General features: G+C 46.3%; 1 protein-coding gene and 1 long non-coding RNA gene across 4 annotated transcripts in view; one reads left to right on the top strand and one right to left on the bottom strand.

Annotated features, from left to right (window-relative positions):
* Nucleotides 1-8,425, top strand: part of TADA3 (transcriptional adaptor 3) — an 8,884-nt gene extending 459 nt beyond the window's left edge. The window contains exons 2-9 of one of the 3 annotated variants that reach the window (XM_027863947.1): nucleotides 2,966-3,185; nucleotides 3,643-3,893; nucleotides 4,093-4,198; nucleotides 4,389-4,530; nucleotides 4,650-4,753; nucleotides 5,470-5,579; nucleotides 5,871-6,056; nucleotides 7,853-8,425. In XM_027863947.1, the coding sequence (XP_027719748.1) occupies nucleotides 2,979-3,185; nucleotides 3,643-3,893; nucleotides 4,093-4,198; nucleotides 4,389-4,530; nucleotides 4,650-4,753; nucleotides 5,470-5,579; nucleotides 5,871-6,056; nucleotides 7,853-8,045 (1,299 nt within the window). In that variant the 5' untranslated portion in view covers nucleotides 2,966-2,978 and the 3' untranslated portion in view covers nucleotides 8,046-8,425. Of the gene's footprint in view, nucleotides 1-2,660; nucleotides 3,186-3,642; nucleotides 3,894-4,092; nucleotides 4,199-4,388; nucleotides 4,531-4,649; nucleotides 4,754-5,469; nucleotides 5,580-5,870; nucleotides 6,057-7,852 lie in introns of those variants that run through there. The other 2 variants (XM_027863948.1, XM_027863946.1) reach the window with 2 other exon arrangements.
* LOC114044467 lies at nucleotides 178-16,755 on the bottom strand. Its single transcript, XR_003569244.1, has 3 exons — nucleotides 16,552-16,755; nucleotides 1,252-1,363; nucleotides 178-491 (listed from the first exon to the last, which is right to left on the bottom strand). It is a non-coding gene; the product is annotated as an uncharacterized LOC114044467 (long non-coding RNA).
* Between the last annotated feature and the right edge of the window lie 143 nt (nucleotides 16,756-16,898).

Genomic DNA, 16,898 nt, shown 5'->3' with positions numbered 1-16,898 from the left:
TGAGGGGCCTGGGGGGTGGAGGGGAGGGGGGCGTGGGGTGAGGGAGTGAGGGGACCTGGGGGGGTGGAGGGGAGGGGAGGGGGCGTGGGGTGAGGGAGTGAGGGGACCTGGGGGGTGGAGGGAAGGGGGCGTGGGGTGAGGGAGTGAGGGGACCTGGGGGGTGGAGGGGAGGGGGCGTGGGGTGTTGGGAGCCAAAGGTTGAGGGGAGACCATGGGATCGGGGAGGGGGGGGTCAGGGAACGGTAGTAGGGGGGAAGGGCTTGTGGTACCATCAGTAAGAAGAGTTAGGGGTGGCTGTGGAGGAGGATGGAAGGGCACGTTTAGGAGGGGGAACCTGCGGGAAGGTCATAGTAAGAGCAAGATCCTTGCGGTGTGCTGTCCTTTCTCCGGTCCTCATTCTTCTTGACACTTGCATTTGACAATGTTAATCATCTTCTGGATCCTCTCCCTTCCCTTGGGTTTTATGTTCTTTCTTTGTTCTCCTCCCTATGCTTTAAACAAATGAATGAACATTCATTAGGGACATACTAGTGCCAAGTCTAGTCAACAAGCAAATCCTGGTTATTAAGCAGCTGTGACTTCCAGGCACTGTGCTTAAGTGCTGGGAATACAAATACATGTAGAAAGGGAGTCTCTGCCCTCTAGGAGCATGCACTCTAATAGGGGGAGATGGGGTGGAGGGCTGGTAGAGGAAATTCAGAGTGCAGCCTGAAGAGGAATGAGACATGCTTGGCCGGGGCAGTCCTCTTTAAATGGGAATTCGATGAGGAACCATCCAATCAGAGAGAGAGGCTTCAGGGACCCAGGTTACTTCCAGAGTATGAGTTCCTGGACTGGAAAGAAGCTTTAGGTTGGGGCATGGTAGAGAAAGTCCAGAATGTAGCCTGGAGAGGATGAGAGTGTTGGGAATACAAATATAAGACAGTCCCTGCTGTCAAGATGCTTACATTCTAATTGGGGAGGTTAACAAACATGGTAAGGGAAGAGAGTTTTGGTCCGAAGATTCACAAGGATGGTGAGTTGTTGTATATAGGGCAGTCAATTGACATGTCCTTTCCAGAAGCAATGGCACTCTTGGTTTGAAAACTGTGCCAAAGGTAGTAGAAAGTTGAGGGTGCAAGGTAGACATTAAGATGGAAGGCTGAATGGTATCTGATTGCCTCTTAATAGATACAGTGTTCAGGTGGTCTGGGTTGCATTTAATCATCAATCAAGAGGATTTGGCCTCAGTGCAGAAGCATCATAGCTCACCTCTTAACTTTTAAGTGTCCTCTGGTGCTGTAACTGAGGTTCACTCCTCTCCATATTTTCTTTTGGTGATATCAGCAGCTCCCATGAATTCAGCTATCGTCTCTCTCACCTCCTACAAAAGGTTTTTTTCTGATTTCCCCTAGTTGTAATTGCTCCCTGCCCCAAATTACTTTGCATTTATTTTATGTGTATTTTTGTACTTAGCTGTGTGTATATTGTTTCACCTCAGGAGGATGCAGCTGACTCCTCAATCTTAAATTGAAGGGCAGCATTGCCTAATGGATAGAGCACTCACTGTACCTGAAGTCAGGTGGATCTGAGTTCATATCTTCCCTTAGACATTAGTTGTATGACCCTTAACAATTCACTGAACCTCTCTGTGTCTTAGTTTTCTCTGAAAAATGGAGGGTGGGGAGGGAAGGATCAGATTCCGTGTCATCTAAGGTCCTTTCTAACTCTAAATCTATGATCCTATGAAATCCAGCCCTCATCTTTCTTAGATTCAGCCTTGTCTCACCAGTTGCCTGCTAGACATCTTCTCCAGGATGTCCTATAGTCACCTCAAACTCAGCACATCCAAAACATAATTTACTAACTTTCTCCTTAGACCTATCCCTCCTCCTAACTTCCCTATTTCTAGTGAGTGTTCTCTTCATTAGGCCCTGCTGCCACTCACTTTGGTATCTGGGAGTCAGCTGTATTCTCCTGAGGGGAAACTGTGTGCATAGATAAGTACAAAATTCCACCCTCCTTCTGGTAGTCCAGGTTCAAAACCTGGGGCTCATTCTCTCGTATCTCATATTCAACCAGTTGCCAGGTCTTGGCGATTCTATTTCCATAACGTTTCTCAAATCTGTCCTCTTCTATTTACTCACATGCCCTTTATCATACAAAGGGGACTTCTGTGACTCCCTATTGCCTCTCACAGAGGACAACTCCTGTTTGTCATTTAAATTTATCTACCTCATGACTTCAGGTTCATTCTTCTTCCTCTAGCACTCTGCCTCCCACCAAACTAGCCTTCCTTGCCTATTCACTCTTGCCAGCACTCGCCATTTTGTCTCTGTCTTTACAAAGGTCCCTAGGATCCTCAAGGTTCAACTTAAATGCCAACTCCTACAAAAATCATGTATCACTTTCCCCCAGTTGTTATTGCTCTATCCACCAAATTAATTTGTGTTTTTTAGGATTTATTTGCACATATATGTGTATGTATCTATATATACATATATGTGTGTATACACACATATGCATATATTTATGTGTATATAGTTTTCCCTCAGTAGCATATAAATTCCTCAAGGGCAAAGACTATTTTCTTTTTATCTTTGTATTCTTGGTACCCAGCACAGTACCTGGTATGTAGCAGGTGCTTAATGAAGGCTTACTGAATTGAATAAGGAAAAAGAAGAATGAAAAAGAACAGGGAAAGGAAGGAGGGAGAAATTTAGGGGTTGTGGAAGTGGGAAACAATTTTTGAGATAGGAAGAATAAGGACAAGAGCCCAGTGGGAGACATAACTGGGGATTGTAAAGGCAGGAGTAGAATTAGAGTCAACTTTGGGGGAAAGAGAGCAGTGACATCTTGAAAGTGGAAAGGAGAATTACTGCTCACATTTGAAGTTAATGCTCTCCCCGGCCATCACCTCCCCATCTAGGTCCTCCTGTGCCACACCACCTCCCAGTTCTTGTCAATTGACTGTTTGCCTCTCCAGCCCTTTAGAGGCCATGAGTGAGCTAAAGGACTGCCCACTGCAGTTCCATGACTTCAAGTCAGTGGACCACCTGAAGGTATGTCCCCGATATACAGCGGTGCTGGCCCGCTCAGAAGACGATGGCATCGGCATCGAGGAGCTTGATACCCTGCAGCTGGAGCTGGAGAACCTGCTTTCCTCAGCCAGCCGACGTCTTCGGGTGCTGGAGGCTGAGACCCAGGTGACTTCTTCCTTTAACTTGTCCCTGCCCTAGTGAAAGGTTGGAAGGAGAAGGGGGAGAATGCAGGTTGGATAGTGAGGCCAAGTAGGAATGGAATAAGGCAGGAGTCATTATACTCATGCTATGGGTGAGGATACTTTGGGGAGTTAGAGAAGACAGAGGAAGCTTACACGCTTGGAGGCAGGCTATATGTAAAAGAAAATGTATAAGTACACAATGACACCAGCATGAATTGCTGTGAGTGCGAGGGAAGTGCTTTAACAGCGTGGGATCATGCTGGGAAGGCTGCCTAGATGAATATTTGAGTTATAGTTCACATCAAGAGGTAACCACCAGCTCTTGAGGGCTTATGTCCCTTAGGTTCCAGCTTTTTTTTTTTTTTTTTTTTTTTTTTTTTGGAGAAAGTGACTCCCTTGACTTCCTTCTTTCCCTCAGTAACTATCTGTCTGTCTTTCAGATCCTGACTGACTGGCAGGATAAGAAAGGTGACCGGCGATTCCTGAAGCTGGGCCGGGACCATGAACTGGGAGCCCCTGCAAAACATGGCAAGCCCAAAAAACAAAAGTTGGAAGGAAAGGCAGGTCATGGGCCCGGTCCCGGCCCTGGCCGGCCCAAGTCCAAGAACCTCCAGCCCAAGATCCAGGAATATGAGTTCACAGATGACCCCATTGATGTGCCAAGGATTCCCAAGAATGATGCTCCTAACAGGTGCAGGGCTGGGAGAAGTCAAGGGAAATGGGTTATCAGGAATTGGGAGGGACGCCAGGGGGGATTCTGATCTCCTGGGGGCTGTCATTGTTCTCTGATAAGCATGTAGAATGGGCCCAGCCATCTAGCAGGCACTTAATACAGTGGCTGATAATAGGCGAGGGGACTGTCTGTGCTCAGGGCCAGGCTCTACTCCCAGGTTCTGGGCTTCCGTGGAGCCATACTGTGCTGACATCACTAGTGAGGAAGTACGAACGCTGGAAGAGCTGCTGAAGCCCCCAGAAGATGAGGCTGAGCATTACAAGGTAGACCCCTCTGAGCACCGCCCCTTGTCAGACCCTGTTTTGGGCAGGGAGTGTCTTAGTCGGAGGCTTTGATCACCTCAAGCTCTGGTTCTGAAACACATTGAATAAGGAAGGAAAAACCACAAAAAAGCTTCTTTGGTTTGACTGGTCCTTATCCTATTGAGGTTGGTTGCTTCCTTTTTCCATGCAGATCCCACCCCTGGGGAAGCATTATTCCCAGCGCTGGGCCCAGGAGGATTTACTGGAAGAACAGAAGGATGGGGCCCGGGCAGCAGCTGTAGCTGACAAGAAGAAAGGCATTATGGGACCACTGACTGAACTGGACACTAAAGGTATTCTCCTTAGTCTAGTCAGTTCACTTTCTCATCCCTTTAAGACCAGAGGGAATGTCTGAGCTGTCCCTGGCAGTCCACTTGCCCCCTTTGTATCCTCTACCCCTCTCTGGTTCCAGATGTGGACGCATTGCTTAAGAAATCAGAGGCCCAGCATGAGCAGCCTGAAGATGGGTGTCCTTTTGGCCCCCTGACTCAACGACTCTTACAGGCTTTGGTGGAGGTGAGGCTCCAGAGTCTTGGGGTGCCCTCGGTGCCCTGGTTCAGTGAACTCAGAATGGAACTAAGGCCGTTTGACATGAGAAGAAGCATTAGCTTTGGATAAGAGGACCTGGTTTCAAATGTTGCCTCTCACTACCTGTGTGACCTTTGGCAAGTAACTTGACTGTTGTGGGCCTTAGTTTCCTCATGTGTAAAATTAGGGAGTTAGACCAGATGACCTCTAAGCTTCCTTCCACTACTAGCTCTGTGGTCCTAAGAGCTGGTCCTTAAGATAACCTCCAAGCAAACATGTGCCATCCTGTAGAGGCCTTTTTCGTGGGACATAAATTGCCAGGGAATGTCAGAGGAAGAGTTAGGGTGTCCTGTCCTCTGAGAACTCATAGTCTAATGGGAAGGGAAGGGATACAGAATAGATACCTGAGGAAAAAACCTAAGAACCTTATCTATTCAAGCCACATTTGGCTACATTTTTTCATTCATAAGTGCTATGGAAGAGGGTATTTGTTGCATGATCGTAGTGGCCAGAAGACTTGCTCTTAGTTTAGGAAGACTTTCTGGAGGAAGTTAGATGAGAACAGGCTCTTTTAGAGATGGTGTGATTTGTGGAAGGAATGACCTGTCAAAGACGGGGAGGTAGGAAGAAGGTGACCTGTGTGGGGACAGAACTGAGCTTGATAGTAGAGTCATTGCACTTGTCTTGCTTGCGTGGCCTTCTAGGAAAACATCATCTCCCCCATGGAAGATTCCCCTATCCCGGATGTGTCTGGCAAGGAATCCGGAGCTGATGGTGCCAGTACTTCCCCTAGAAATCAGAACAAGCCATTCAGGCGAGTAGCGTTCCCCCTGTCTGTCCATCCTCACCCCATCCCTTCCCAACCTCTGCTCATTCTTCTGTCTGAGGGTCAGCTGACTCTTACGGGTCTCTGACTTCAAGTGGGGAGGCCTCCAGTGAAGAAGACAGGGGTGGGAAGTGAGAGTCTTTGGACCTCATCGTTAGCTGCTGCTTAGATCGAGAAGCAGTTGTATTTTCTGCAACTACAGGGCTGGGTCCTCTAATGGGTGAGGATGGTGTCATGAGTTGAAGTTGAGGTGACAGTGGCCATCTGATCCATCCGCAGTGTTCCCCATACCAAGTCTCTGGAGGGACGAATAAAGGAGGAGCTGATAGCCCAGGGCCTGCTGGAGTCTGAGGACAGGCCTGCTGAGGACTCGGAGGATGAGGTCCTTGCCGAGCTGCGGAAGCGGCAGGCTGAATTGAAGGCACTCAGCGCCCACAACCGAACCAAGAAGCATGATCTCCTGAGGTGGGCATGAGCGTAGAAGCATCATTGGGAATTAGGTCATTGGGTAGTCACTTACCTGCACTGATAGACACTCTTTGGGCGGCTGTGTTACTCACCGTCTGACTTGAAGTGCCACCCACATACATCTGTGGGGATGACACTAAGTGCATAGAAGCTGCTGTGATTCAGCCCTCTGAGGTCTTTCTGTGACGCCTCATTGTGGGGTGAAGGTGGCCCTGAATTCCTGAAGTCTGTGCCGTTGGTGGATACTACAGAGTTGGAAAGGCTTTGAGTGGCAGGAGCCATCACCCAGTTAAGTGCAGAGGGGCTCATCATCAGAGATTTGGCGTCCAGGTGATGAATTTTTTTTGCCATGCCAGTTCATGGGGACTATAAGGATGTCTCAGGTCTTCACCTTGCATCATCATCAGTGTGGAGTCATCAATGTTTGGGGTATTTTGGGGTACCCACTGAGTAGTGCTGAACTGCATGTTGGAGGCTTTTAGGAATCCTAAGCAGATGGGGCAGATACATAGTCAATCCAGCTTAATCATAACTCTGGCATGGCATCAGGGGATAATGTTGTGGGAGAAAATCCTGGAATATTAGAGCTGGAAGGATTTTAGACATAATCTGGTCCAAACTCCCATTTTAAAAAAAGTTTTGTTGATATCTTTCGTTGTTACATCATAGTCATTTCTATATATATCCCTTTTCTCTACCCAGTGACCTTTAAAGAAAAAAGGTTTAGCAAAACTTAACACACGACCTCACCTTACAGTATTACGTCCTGCTCGTTTTTTCTTTTTTTATTGTGATTAGTAATCACAAACATTTCACGACATAGAAGAACAGGGAAGAGAATTGAGCAAGAAACTATGGACTCCTGCTGTGTGCAGTTTTCAAAAAACACATGAGATTAAGGTAGAAACAGACAAAAAAGGATACACTACCTTTTGCATCTCCCCTCACTTCCCTCTATGTATCTCATGCCCCTCATTTTTCATAGGAGGAAACTGAGGTTCAAAGAGGAGTGACTTGACTAATGTCCCGTGGCTAATTAGTATCAAAGTCTAGGTCAGAATTTCAGTCTCCTAGAAAACAATGGGTGCCCTTTAATAGTTGATTAGAGGGAAAATGACCAGGCGGCAGATTTCTTCAGAGGAGAGACTGGGTCTTATCCTCCTTTGGTATTCCTATGACACTTAACAGAGGGGCCGTTCATATAGTACGTGTGCAAAGATTTGCTTGACTGAAAAAAAGACATTCTCTCCTCTCAGGGTATTTATGGTCTAAGCAAGAAAACAAGGAAAATGAGATAACAAAAGATAAATCACAGTAACACGAAGATAAGAATGTATAACTTACAGCTTTCAAATCCCTTTGAAATAGCTGTTCTTAACCTAAGGTCTGTGCACTTAATGTTTATTTTAATATTTGATAACTTTAAAGATAATTGGTTTCCTTGGTAATCCTTTGTATTGTATTTTATGCTTTTAAAAACATTCTGAGAAGCGATCCATAGGTTTCATTGGATTGTCTCCATGACTGCTTCATGATGAAACCCAGGTTCTGGCCAGAATCTTGGGGTGTTTTGAAATTAGGCAGTTGACTAGAACTTTTTTTTTTGTTTTTTGAGTGGAATGGGTCCTGGAGAGCTCAGCTGTGTTGGGTGAGGACCAAAGTAGTAAACTGATTTGGTCCGTACTGGGAAGGTTTCTTAGAAGATGCAGTTTGGTTTGGATTTTGAAGGAGCAGAAGAGTCGGAGATACTCTCCAATCTAGTTGGGACTGAACAAGTGTGGTGGTCTTTTTAGGTTGGCCAAAGAAGAAGTGAATCGTCAGGAGCTGAGGCAGCGGGTACGCATGGCAGACAACGAGGTCATGGATGCCTTCAGGAAGATTATGGCTGCCCGGCAAAAGAAGAGGACTCCCACCAAGAAGGAAAAAGACCAGGCGTGGAAGACGCTGAAGGAGCGGGAGAGCATCCTTAAGCTTCTGGATGGATAGCCAGGCTGGGCCTCTTGGCTCCTGCCCTGCTTCTGTGTTCTTCTCTTTCTTCCAAACCTCAGTGCTTAGAAGAATGGGAAGACCCTGGTCCCTTCCTCTGGCAGAATGGGTGGGAGCTGCTGTCTCTTTGCTGCCTTTCTTCACTGGACGTTTTAGACAATGCGCAGCCAAGGAGCAGGAGGGCTCAGCTGGACCAGAGCTGGCCCCAGGCTGTGCTTGGCTTCTGATGAGAGATCGATGTCTTGGGCTAGGACTCCCTTCTCCCCTGTGCCTGGCTCTTGTCCCTTCTTCCCTCTCTTTTCTTCCAAGGACTTTTGACCATGTTTTTCTGAGGTGTGAACTTTAGAGTAAACAGACTGCTCTGGTTTTTAAGAACATAATACAAGTCCCAGTGTCATCTCTTGGAGTGGAGAGAAGGAAGCAGAATGGGAGGGATGGGGTGAGATAGGAGTCATCTGTCACTTTGAGACTGAAGGGGGAAATGAAAGGACAGCACAAAGACCCTGCTATCATCAGGACCCAGAGCCTTCCTGATGCAGGCATCTGCTATGTGCCTAGAAATGTGTTAGGTGCTGTGGGGGATACAAAAGAAGCAGAAATCATGGTTCTCAGCCCTAAGGAACTCTCCATTTTCTTGGGGAGATAAGACTTAACTGTGAAAAATCAGAGAATGATAAAGGGCAGAATATAATCAGGTACTCAGTGGATGTGGCCTAGAAGTGCTGGGGTAATCTGAGGAGAAGAGTGGAACTGAAATGAGCCTGGTCTAAGAGAATGAAGGGGAGGACCCCAAGCAAAGGGGGTGGCAAGAGCAAGAGCTCACCGATCCAGATGGTCCAGGAGAGGCCGAGCCCTCCCGGGGGAGCAGTCCTTTCTGCTTGAAGAGCCACCTTTGCCAGAAATCCCTCTTTGGGGTCGCAGTAGGGGATGGGAGAGGGATGAGGGGAGAAGGAGGTCAGGGGAGGGGAAATGCAAGTCCCCCAAACGCCACGGGAAGGACACAAGATTGTTCCTTCGTTGGCAAGGTAGTAGAGGAGGGGTTGGGGTGTTCCCCAGTTTCCCAGTCAGAATTTAGAAGGTGTTATCTCAAACAGTGGGAAGCTCATGTAGCATGGCTGTTTTTCTATTTAAGTAGGCTTTTCTGAACTTCCCTGGGAATATAAACATTTATAATATTGTTTCTAGGAGGAAACTCCAAGTTCCAAACTAGCTAACAAATTAACTTTGGGAATACAGCCTGTTTGTTCATTGGGGAGGGCCTTTACGGACGGGTTTGGCTAGGTAAGAAGGGGATCACAGGGTTCTTATTAGGAAGGTGCTTTGTAAACATTAGAGCACCATAGAAATGTCCGCTGTTATTACTGTCCTAACACTTGGGGTCCTTCCAGTTCCCCATTGTAAGGACCTGAGAGCACAAAGGGTGGCTTAGTATACACAGCCCTCGCTGATCCTTGCTAGCAGCAGAAAATCATGGGCTTCCCAAAAGTCAGTTTCTTAACCTGTAGAGACAAAAGGCATGAATGAACCCATGGGCAAAGGGAATGAGTAATCTGTGCTTGAACCCAGGCAAATACATAATTTAAAAGGATTCAGGGCGAGCCTTGGCAGCTTCCTTTGTTGTAAGGTTTTCTGTACACATAATTAACCCCTACACTAAATTCTTTCTTCATCCTTCCCTCACCCCCATCCCCAAAAATCATTTATTAGGAAAGTCATGTCTCAGTGGGGTCATAGAAAGAGAATTATAAATGCATTGTGGATGTAGCAATGTTCAGAGAAAACAACGAAACCTAGAAGATGTTAAAATAACTTTCTTGCTGCCCAGGTGGGTCACTCTAATTAGTGACCCACCTGGGCAGCAAGAAAGTTATTTTAGCGATAGAAATTGTGGAGGCAGTGGCACACCTTGGAACTTCAACAAAAATGGTAAGAAGTTACTAGCTGTGTGACCCTGGGCAAGTCACTTAACCTCAATTGCCTTACCAAAAAAATCGGGAAAGAAAAAATGGTAAGAGGTTATAGGATCATAGGTTTAAAAGGTAGAAGGAACCTCAGATGCATCTAGTCCAATCCTGTCATGAGAGATGTAGCTTGTGAAGTGGCAGAAAGCCTGAAAAATTGAAAAGAGCCTGAGGCTTTAGCATATACACCTTGGACCCAGAAGTCACAGTGGGGGTGGGGGTGAAGAGAAGGGAACGAATGTTTACTAAGTGCCCACTGTGTGCCAGGTGCTATGCTTTACAATGATATCATTTGGTCCTCAGGACAAGCCTGGAAGGTAGTTGCTAGTATATCATCCTTGTTTTATAGTTGAGGAAACTGAGGCAGACAGCAACTAAGTGACTTGCCCAGCTACATTTGAATTCGGGTCTTCCTGACTCTGGGCCCAGTGAGCCACCTTCTGTACCACCTAGCTGCCTCTAGGATATAGCTGCATTTCATGCAATCATAGTTAATCTGTATTGTGTTTATGAACCTCTTCTTTGTTATTAAGTTGAACCAGCCATGTAACTAGTGTCCTCCATTGGAATAAGCCCCTTAAGAGCAAGGACTGTCTTGCCTTTGTGTATATCCCCAGCACTTAGCACAATCTTTGGCGCATAGTAAGTGCTTCCTAAATGTTTGTTGAGGGGCAGCTAGGTGGCAAAGTGGATAGAGTTCTGGCCTTGGAGTCAGGAGGACCTGAGTTCAAATGTGGCCTCAGTTTTGACACTTGCTGTGTGACCCTGGGCAAGTCACTTAACCCCGATTGCCTCACCAAAAAGCAAAAACAAACAAAACAAATGTTTGTTGAATGACGACTATGTGTCAGGCACTGGGGGGTGTAAAGATAAAACCAAGATAACCCCTGCCCTCAAGGAGCTTACATCCTACAGGAGGAGAAGGAATGGACAATATAGACGTTTATAAGTAGATACCAAATATGTCCAAAGGAAATTCAGCATCCTGGAAAGTCAGGAAAGGACTAAGGTAGGAGGTGCCCCTTTAGCTGAGGGCTGAAGAGAACTAGGAATTCTAAGAGGCGAGAGTGAAAAAGGAGTTCAATCCAGGTGGGGAGTACTGCCAGGGCACAGGTATAGAGGCCAGAGATGGTGTTTAGTGTGGGAGAGACAGCAAGTCGACCAGTTTAGGCTTAGAGTCTCTGAAAAGGAGTAATGTATACTGTCTACAAAGGTAGGCAGGAGCCAGATTGTGAAGGGCAGGAGTGGGGAACCTGCAGCCTCAAGGTCACGTGCCAGGCCTGAAATCAGGAAGACTTGAGTTCAAATTTGGCCGTAGACTCTTACTAGCTGTGTGACCTTGCACAAGTCACTTAACCCTGTTTGCCTCAGTTTCCTTATTTGTAAAATGAGCTGGAGAAGGAACTGGCAAACCATTCCAGTATCTTTGCCAAGAAAACTCCAAATGGGGTCACAGAGTCAGACATGACTGAAATGACTAAACCATGTCAAGCTAGCTAGCTAGAACCATAGGAACTGATGAGGTCTTTAAGAGAGAAGAGTACCCAACTCAGAGAGCCTAAGCAGGAGTGAGGAACCTTCGGTCTCGAGGCCACGTGTGGCCCTCTAGGTGCTCAGGTGTTCACAGAACAAATCCCCTTAGTAAAAGAACTTGGACTCAGTCAAAAGGCACTACCCAAGGCCTTGAGGCTGCAGATTCCCCACCCTTAGAAGGGTACATCTGCAGTTAAGGTGAAGTGAATGGTGGTCCAGGAAAGGAGACTGAGAAGCTGCCAGAAAGGAAGAGAAATTCCAGGTCTAGTCCCTATCCCTTGACTATCAAAGGCAGGGGATAGAAGATGTGAACTTGAAGTAGTAGGTTCAAGTAAGGGGGTTTTTGTTGTTTTGAAGGAGAGGAGAGATCTGGGTGTATTTGTAGACGCCAGTGAAGAAACCAGAAAATGTCAGGGGTGGAAAACTTGACTTATATTGGGCTAGATCAAATTAAGCAAAAGTCCTTGGTGGGGAACTTTTGCTTAATTTCATCCGACCCTATAAAAAGTTAATGTAATAATTATTCTCCTAGTGTAAACTACCTTGGTGAAATTGAAGGTTTATGAATAGTAGTTAAACTCTTTGTTTCTGTGGGGGATGTTTTTAGTTTGGTTTAATTTTTAGTAGGACATAATGACAACTGGATTTCATTGGTTGTGAGGGCTGAATCCCCTTACCCCATCCAAGCTTCTATTTCTCATTGTGCAAATGATGGTTACAAATGTCATCTTCAGACATTGTAGGATTTGGTGGCTCTGATCTTTCAAGTGAGATAAAGAAATCTGGACAAGTTTTGAACATGAAGGGACCTTAAGGTGTTTTATCAAATTAATAACATTTAAGGTTCCCAAGGAAACTTCTGAAATGATGTCATTCCTTCCTATGTGTGGGATAAACCCTTCAGAATATTTAGGGAAAATAAAGCTTTACTTTAAAAACAAACTTTGGAGTTTTATGATTAAAACAAACTAGCAGAAAGGCCATATAAATTATGGAATCATTAAAAGAATAACACTAAGTGGTGGGCTATTTCTCTGATACCAATATCCCTGGAGAGAACTTTGTCTCAGACTAACACCCTTAGTCTCCCAGGCAAAATTAGAAGGGGTGAAATTTTCTGGGCCCCCTATTAAGGTGGGGTGGGTGAACTTTGGGCTTGATTCAGGAAGACAATTTTTTTTTCCCTTGTGGCCTGTTACCTTGTTTTCTTCAATTCAGCAAACATTTATTATATGTCAGGCATTATGCCTGCCTAGGTACTAGAAATACAAAGACAAAAGCAAAACAGTTCTTGCCCCTCAAAGAGTTTAAATTTTGCTGGTAGAAAACAATATATACACAGTCATATCAATGCAAAATAAAAAAGTTTTGTGGGGTGGGGGAAACAACTGAGAATTGGAGAAGGCATCTTAAAGGAAGCTAGGAATTCCAAGAGGTAGAAATGAGGAGGAGAGTATTCTGAGAATAGGGAAGAGGTCTTATCTCATGTAGTCAGGTAGTGGAAGGACTAAATTTGGGGCCCTAACTTAAGGTCAGAAGACCAGGATCTAAGTCCTACTAGCTATGTAAGGCAAGCAGTGGAAACCAGAAACCAAGCACTAGATTAGAAGTTAAAGAGAGTTAGATTTGAATTTAAGCTCTGCTGTTTCACTTTCTGTGTGACCTTGGGCAAATCATTTCCCTTTTCTGGGGCTCAGTTTCCTAATCAGTGAAATGAGAGAGTTGAACGAGATCTGTAAGGTCTCTTCTTGCTCTAAAACCTTTAGTTCTGTAAATCACTTAATCTGTTTGCTTTAGCTTCTTCACAAAATTTTTACACTACCTACCTCACAGGGCTGGTATGAGGAGAAAAGCTCTTTGTAAATCATAAACCGCAAAAGACATATGTAAGTTATATTTTTCTTTTCTCTACGAGTCTCAGCTTTTTCTCTCATTAGAGTCTTTTGTCTGTTCTCTCCGGTGTCCGGGACCTTTGCTCCAGAAAAGTTCAGATTGGGTTTACAGTGTTCTTAAGGTCCCAAGGGATTTGGGATCTCCAAAGGGAGATTTCCAGTCTTCTTGAACCCACCTGTAGTGTCCTGGTCTCAAACCAATGGAAGGAACACCCAGTTCATATAGCTTTTCCAGGGATAGGGAACCTATTCCTGAGAAATTGAGGGTGAAAAGGTCCTGTCTTCATAGGTTGTGGGATAAGACCCTGGCCACTGGAGGGCACCACATTCCCAGGATCCAGGATGCATTCTCCACCCCCACCCCCACCCCACACAGTAGGATGCATTGCACAAAATAGGTGCTCAATAGATGTTTGATAAATCTTTATATTCTCCTCAAACTCAGCCCTGGGCAAAGAGGAGGAGGAATTAGGAAGGGCAGGTAGACTGAATATAGGATAGGGTTGCAAAGGAAGAAAACTGTTAATTTTTCTAAAGGCTAAGTCTTTCAGTCCTTCCAAGCAACCTCCTCCCTTCTCTACCCCTGCTATTTCCTCAGTTTTTTTCCTGAGACACTCATTTGGATAACCTTGCTTCAGTCTTGTTTCTCTGGCTTCCGGCCTGTTTCTCTCATAATCTCAGGAAGTACTCTGTTCTTTGGCAAGGAGGAACCAAATAAGCTGAAGGTTTGGTGCCCCTCACCCACTGCTGCCTAATGTGGCTACAATCCATGAAACTCTTGGCTTAGACACCTATCACATGGTGACCTGCTGTTCTCTTTCACCTGATTTCAACAAACTCCAGGTCCTTTCTCCCACATGCCCTGCCCCTCCTGCAGCTCTCTGAACCACCTCTACCCATCCTCTGCTTCATACTTCCAGGGGCCCAGTCCTGAAGGACACTTGCTGACTAGGGAAGTGAAAGGAAAGGAAAGGAAGGGAAGGGAAGGGAAGGGAAGGGAAGGGAAGGGAAGGGAAGGGAAGGGAAAGAATCAGAGAATTTCACAGCTCTTCCTTCCCCACCCTAGAGTCCTTTAGAAATGGATCAGCCTCTCCCTGCCTGCCATGATCTTCCTGGACCACTCAGCCTTTTACTATCCATGAAACATACGACACAGATAATTAATGATAGCTTGAGACTGGAATAAGCCCAGAGAACAGCTCACCTAAATAGCTTATCATTCCTACTTGGTCCTTCTATGAATTCCTTCACTGAACCCCAACTTCCGTTTTCTTTATTCATTTGGTCAGCCAATTAGTCAAGTCAAATCAACTAGTATTTATTAAGTGCCAACTTTGTGCCAGGTACTGTGCTAAGCCATGGGGAGACAAAGGCAAAAACAGTCCCTCCCTCAAGAAGCTTCCATTCTAATGAGGAAACAACATACAACTCTATAGACACAAAATATATGCAGGGTAAATTAGAGGTAATCTCAGGGGGAAGGTGCTAGAATTGAGGAGGAACCAGGGAAGGCCTTTTGTAAAAGGTGGGATTTTAGCTGAGACTTGAAGGAAGCCAGGAGGCAGAGAAGAGAAAGGAGATCATTCCAAGGACAGCAGACAGCCAGGGAAAAGGCACAAATTGGGAGTCGGGGCGTTATGTTAGAAATACGACCAGGGCATAGAAACCAGTGTCACTGGATCACAGAGTATGGGGAGGGGAGTAAGGTGTAAAAAGACTGGCAAGGTTGGAAGAGGCCAGGTTGAGAAGGACTTTAAAAACCAAACAGAATTTTATGTTTGATCCTGGGAGGTAGCAAGAAGCTATTGGAGTTTGCTGAGTTTACTGGTATGGTCAGATCTGAGTTTTAGAAAGATCACTTTGTAAGGTTGTTTAAAGGATGGACTGGAGTGGGGAGAGATGAGGTAGGGAGGCCAACCCAGAGGCTTTTGTGATAGTCCAGGAAGTGAGGTGAAGAGGACCTGAACCAGGGGGGTTGCTATGTCAGGAGAGAGAAGGGAATGTATAGGAAAGATGTTGCAAAGATAGAAACAAGATGTGGCCACAGACTAGATCGGGGTGAGGAACCTACGACCTGGAGGCCGCATGTGGCCTTCCAAGTCCTTGAGTGCAGCCTTTTGACTGAGTCCAAGTTTTACAGAATAAATCCTTTTATGGGGATTTGTTCTGTGAAGTTTGGATTCAGTCTAAGGACCACACTTGAGGACCTAGAGGGCCACATATGGCCTTGAGGCCAAAGGTTCCCCACCCTTGGACTAGATAGATGAGTTGAGTAAGAGTGAGAAGGTAAGGATAACTCCAAGGTGGCTAGCCTGGGTGATTGAAAGAATGGAGGATTTGGGGGAAAGATGAGTTCAATTTTGGATATGCTGAGTTTAAGATATCTATGGGACATTCAGTTTGATATGTCCAATGGGGAGATGGAGCTGTTAGATTGGGGGTCAGGAGAGAGGTTAGGGGCAGCTGGGTGTTGAAGTGGATAGAGCGCTCTTCCTGGAGTCAGGAAGACTCATCTTCATGCGTTCAAATCTGGCCCCAGATCCTTACTAGCTGTGCAACCCAGGGCAAGTCATTTAACCCTGTTTGCCTCAGTTTCTTCATCTGTAAAACGAGCTAGAAAAGGAAATGGCAAACCACCCCAGTAGGGTCATGAAGACTAGGACACAATTGAAAAAACGACAGAACAAAAATAGATCTAAGCCTCTTCTAACTCTAATTCTGTGCACCAGTGCACCAATAAATATGCATCCACTATTGTGTCCTGCTCTGCAATTGACACTATGGAAGTCTGAAGAAGTTCGGGGATGTGGCCCCAGGACATTGGGAGGTTAAGTGGCTTGCTACTGATCACCCAGCTGGGCTGTGTCAGAGGCAGGCCTTGAGCCCCTGTCTTTTGGGCTCCAAGGCTGCACCTCTCTTCACTCCTTTCTGTGGAAAGCTTGAGACTTGGTGCCTTTCTTCCCCTGCCCAACCTGGCCCTAATCCACAAAACCCTTGGTATCAACATCCATCACATGGCAACACCAATAAGCAGAAAAAGATAACTGGCAACAGCAGACGGCATGTGCTCAGTGGATTTGGAGCCAGAGTTCGAGTTTGAGGAGGCATTCTGCCACTTACCACCTGTGCGACCTTGGGCAAGTCTTTTCCCCTTTCTCTGAGCCTCAGTAGCTCCAACTGCAGAGCTGCCCGGTCCACGATTTGGAGAGGCAGCCGCCCCTCTCCTTGGCCCCCAGTCTATTCGCCTTTCATCTTTAGAGGTCTTCGGCTCTCGCTGCGCATCCCCCCTGTGTCCACTCCCCGCGTACGGCTCTATAGGGGTTCCTCCGCGCCCCGCCTCTGCCCTCCCCTCTCCTCCTCTCTTCCCCTCTCCCTCTCTCCTCCCTCCTCTCCTCTCCCCTCCTGCGGCCGCCCAAACTCCTCCTCCGCCCGGTTGACATCAGAGCAAACCCGCTGAGCGTCCGGCC

Source organism: Vombatus ursinus, unplaced genomic scaffold (assembly GCF_900497805.2).
Source record: "Vombatus ursinus unplaced genomic scaffold, bare-nosed wombat genome assembly UNPS02014773.1, whole genome shotgun sequence".
NCBI lineage: Eukaryota > Metazoa > Chordata > Mammalia > Diprotodontia > Vombatidae > Vombatus > Vombatus ursinus.
This window is presented reverse-complemented; position numbering and strand designations above follow the sequence as displayed.